The sequence below is a fragment of the Otolemur garnettii genome, unplaced genomic scaffold (assembly GCF_000181295.1).
Source record: "Otolemur garnettii isolate 467f Iridium unplaced genomic scaffold, OtoGar3 scaffold00152, whole genome shotgun sequence".
NCBI lineage: Eukaryota > Metazoa > Chordata > Mammalia > Primates > Galagidae > Otolemur > Otolemur garnettii.
In genome coordinates, this window is record NW_003852547.1 from 3,469,933 (window position 1) to 3,474,285 (window position 4,353).

A 4,353-nucleotide genomic window follows, 5' to 3' on the forward strand; every position below is an offset into this window, starting at 1 on the left:
CTGCAGTCCCAGCTACTTGGGAGGCTCAGGCAAGAGAATTGCTTAAGCCCAGGAGTTGGAGGTTAATGTGAGCTATGACACTATGACACTCTACCAAAGGTCACGAAGTGAGACTCTGTCTCAAAAAAAATCATGTGCCACCTCAAGGGATATAAACAGAACACAGCTTTTACCCATAAGATTGGCAAAATGAAAACAATCAATAGCATCTTTTGTGTGGTAACAAAAAATGGGTATCTCAAAAATTGCTGCAAAAAATGTTAGCTGTTTGGCTCTGCACATGTTCAAAACTCACATAGGCCTGCCAAATAACAATGACAACTACAACAAAATAGCTGGGCATTGTGGCGGGCACCTGTAGTCCCAGCTACTCGGGAGGCTGAGGCAAGAGAATCGCTTAAACCCAAGAGTTTGAGGTTGCTGTGAGCTGTGATGCACTCTATCTAGGATGATATAGTGAGACTCGGTCTCAGAAAAAAAGAAATGTTAGCTGAAGGTAGTGTTAATGGAAAGTAGAACGGCAATGTCGATTATAAGTTTTTAGGCCCTGTACAGTGGCTCACACCTATAATCCCAGCACTCGCTCAGGAGTTTGAGACCAGCCTGAGCAAATGCATCTCAACTAAACATAGAAAAAAATAGGAAAACTAAAAATTATAGGTGGCACTCACCTGTAATCCCAGCTACTCAGGAAGCAGAGGCAAGAGGATCACTTGAGCCTAAGAGCTTGAGGTTGTTGTGATGATGCCACAGCACTCTACCCAGGGCGAAAGAGTGAGAGCACACTATAATGACCAAGCAACTGAATTTCTAGGACTGGACACTACAAATATAGATGTGTGTGTGTGTGTGTGCACAAAGAAGCAAACAAAAGGATATGACAATAGCAAGATTCATAATGGCAAAATAATTGGAGAGCTTACAATAAGGTTTGGTTATGGGAGTCCCCACAATGAAATCTTTTTTTTTTTTTGAGACAGAGTCTCATTATGTTGCCCTTGGTAGAGTGCCATGGTGTCACAGCTCACAGCAACCTCAAACTCTTGGGCTTAAGCAATTCTCTTGCTTCAACCTCCCAAGAAGGTGGGACTATAGGTACTTGCCACAACACCCAGCTATTTTTTTTTATTGCAGTTGTCATTGTTGTTTAGCTAGCCTGGGCCAGGCTTGAACCCACCATCCTTAGTGTATGCGGCCAGCGTCCTAACCTGTAAGCTACAGGCACCAAGCCCACAATGAAATCTTACATGTAACTATTAACAATAATAAAAACATAGGAAAATGTATTATATAAATTTAGATGAAATGAGCAAATTCTTAGATGAATACAACTTAGCAAAACTGACATAGGAAAAAATAGAAAAGCTAAATAGTACTATAACTACCAAAGAAATTCAATCCTTAATTTAAACCTTCTCCATAAAGAAATCTCCAGGCACAGTTGATTTCACACTCAAAAAGTTATAAATACTGCATACATATAGTCTAACTTATGTAAATACAATTTCACATATATAAAAAATAAACAAATACTGGGCAGCACCTGTGGCTCAGTGAGTAGGGTGCTGGCCCCATATACTGAGGGTGGCAGATTCAAACCCAGCCCCACCAAACTGCAATAACAAAAAAAGAAAAAAAAAATAGCCGGGCGTTGTGGCTGGCACCTGTAATCCCAGCTACTCGGGAGGCTGAGGCAAGAGAATTGCCTAAGCCCAGGAGTTTATGGTTGCTGAGAGCTGTGATGCCACAGGACTCTACCGAGGGCAACAAAGTGAGATTCTGTCTCTAAAAACAACAACTATATATATACACACACACATATATATACTATACATATTCATGTATGGTTATGCATTTATATACTCACTTAGATTCATATATGTATGCAAACACATAAAGGAAAACATGGAAGCGCCAGGCACAGTGGCTTATTATGCCTGTAATCCTGGTACTCTTGGAGGCCCAGATGGGTGGATCACCTGAGTTCATGAGTTGAAGACCAGCCTGAGCCAGAGTGAGACCTCATATCTAAAAGAAGAAAAGAATAGCCGGGCGTTGTAGCAGATGCCTGTAGTCCCAGATACTTGGGAGGCTGAGGCAAGAGAATCGCTTGAGCCCAAGAGTTTGAGATTGCTGTGAGCTATGAGGCCACAGTGCTCTACCAAGGGCAACAAAGTGAAACTGTCTTAAAAAAAAAAAAAGAAGAAGAAGAAAAACGTGGAAGGATGCACATCAAACTGCTGATTATGAGAGAGGGAATTTAGGCACTATCCCCTTTCCTACAGTTTTCCCATTTTTATGAAACCATATTTATGATCAAACATAACCCAATCAAAGGTCAGAGTCATTGAAGTAAAATAACCAGTGGTAGGAAGATGATGTTGAGACCCACACTGGGACCTGCCATCTGATTTCAGTCAGTATCATATCTAATGCACACAAATTGCTCCATAAATGTTAGTCCAAAGGAAAAGGAGTATTTTCCCCATTTCACCATTGAATGAAGAGTGCACCACATATTTAACACTGTGCATTTATTTACAAAGAGGTTAGAGAAACACACAGAATCTGGCCCCCCTTTGCACTGGGGAGTCACCATCGTCATAATAAATACAGTAATTTTAAAAAAGAAAACAAAATACTAGATTGGAACAGCTGAGGGTCATTGAGCTTCCCCCATTTTCTCACAGTGGGGGGCACCAGATATAAACCATCTTCTTTCTCCTCTTCTACTTCCCAATGCTCCATAATTGTCCAGGGATAAAAGTGAAAAGAGTCCTTTTTCTCAGGTGTTGCCAACTCCTACCTGACCCTCAAAACCCCCAAATCAGTGCTCCTTCCCTTCCCAGGGCACTCTGCAGGAATCACCTGAGTCAGACAGAGCTCTGACCAGGGTGCCAAGGGGATATTTTAAGGGCCAGAGACGTGGAGGGGGCACTTTGTGAATGAGAGGAAGCTACATCTGGACAAGGAGAGTCAACGAAAGGATCAGTGAGATAAGTGAAGGGGAGCAAACAGACTAAGCTTCTAAACTAAAATGGAGAAATTCAAACTGAATTACCCCTTTCGCATACATGGACACTTATTGAAAGATGAGATAAGTGAGGCCCAGAGAACAGGAACTCTCCTGCCCAAGTACTTTGAAGCCAGAAGCTGAACTGGGTCAAACAGGGCTCCTCCCCATTTCTCCCTGTGGTGGAGGGGAAGCCTCTTCAACCAAGACTGCTATGAATGGGGACAATGAGGAAGGTCTTTGGAAGCAGAGAAAACGATGGTCTTTGGAAGGTAGGTGTGGATGGGTCAGTGATTGGAAGTGTGGTGGTGCAGAGGCCATGAAAGGGGAGCCCAAGCAAATCCCCAAACTCACACTGTAGTCATGACCTTGAGAGAACCCGAACGGAAACGTAGTATCTTTTTCTTGAGAGCGTGGGAAGCCTTGATCTTCACGAAGACTTTGGCTGGGCCAGCGTGCGCCCCTCCACCAGCACCACCCCCTGGCCCGGAGGCCGCTGTGGCGGCCACTAGCTGCTGCGGCCACACGAGGCCACCACTGCCCTCTGAGTCGCTGGATGCAGAGCTGAAAGCCGGCGACTCGCCCTCACTGGCGCTCGATTCACTCTCCCCATAACCCCCGCCAACGCCGCATGTTGGCCCCCGGCGTCCGAGGGGCCCCGGACGTCCAGCTGAGCACTCTGAGTCGCTGCCCGCACAGCCATAAAGCAGACGGCGCTGAGGAGCTGACGGGGATGGGCCAGGCCCTGGGCCTCGGGCCGGTGGGGCGCGGGGACGACCGCGGCGTCCATCAGCAGCGTCAATCTCGGCCGTGGAGCGCCACCGGCGGCAGGACCCTGCGGCCTGAGCCGCGAGGGTGGGCACTGGACCGCGGCGGGGCCGTGGCGGCCGAGGCTCTTCCCGTTCGGCTGTGGGGTACTTGGGGGGGCCGGGAGGAGCCGCGGGGGCGCGGCCCAGCAGGCTGGTCTCGGACTGGGAGCGCGCGGCCTTGCGAGCCCTGGGCGAGCCCCGGCGGCCCGAGGCCTCGGTCATGCGTCCGCGGCGACCGGCGGCCCGGGGACGCTCCCGGGGTGGTGACTGCTCTACGCTGCGGCCACGGGTCAGTGGCGGAGGCTTGCGGCGCGCCGCGCGGCCAGGGAGGCCACGGGTAGCAGCCTGCGCTCCTGGGATGTACTGTGCCTTCACCAGGCGACCCTCGGCCGGGCTGTCAGGAGGCGAGGGGGCAGCGGGCGACGCGGCGGGCTCGGCTGCCGCCTCCGACTCCCACGGCGAGGCCCAGGCGCGGCTCAAGGCTGCCGGGCTGGTGGGACGGCCCCCGGTGCGCTCCACCGACGGCTCGGT

The 4,353-nt window shown here is 49.4% G+C and overlaps 1 protein-coding gene across 1 annotated transcript in view; it reads right to left on the reverse strand.

Moving 5' to 3' along the window:
• Positions 1–2,517: 2,517 nt before the first annotated feature.
• DACT3 (dishevelled binding antagonist of beta catenin 3) overlaps positions 2,518–4,353 on the reverse strand; it is a 10,627-nt gene continuing 8,791 nt past the window's right edge. The window contains exon 4 of the mRNA XM_023518970.1: positions 2,518–4,353. This exon is cut by the window's right edge and continues 443 nt beyond it. Within this exon, the coding sequence (XP_023374738.1) occupies positions 3,364–4,353 (990 nt within the window). The 3' untranslated portion in view covers positions 2,518–3,363.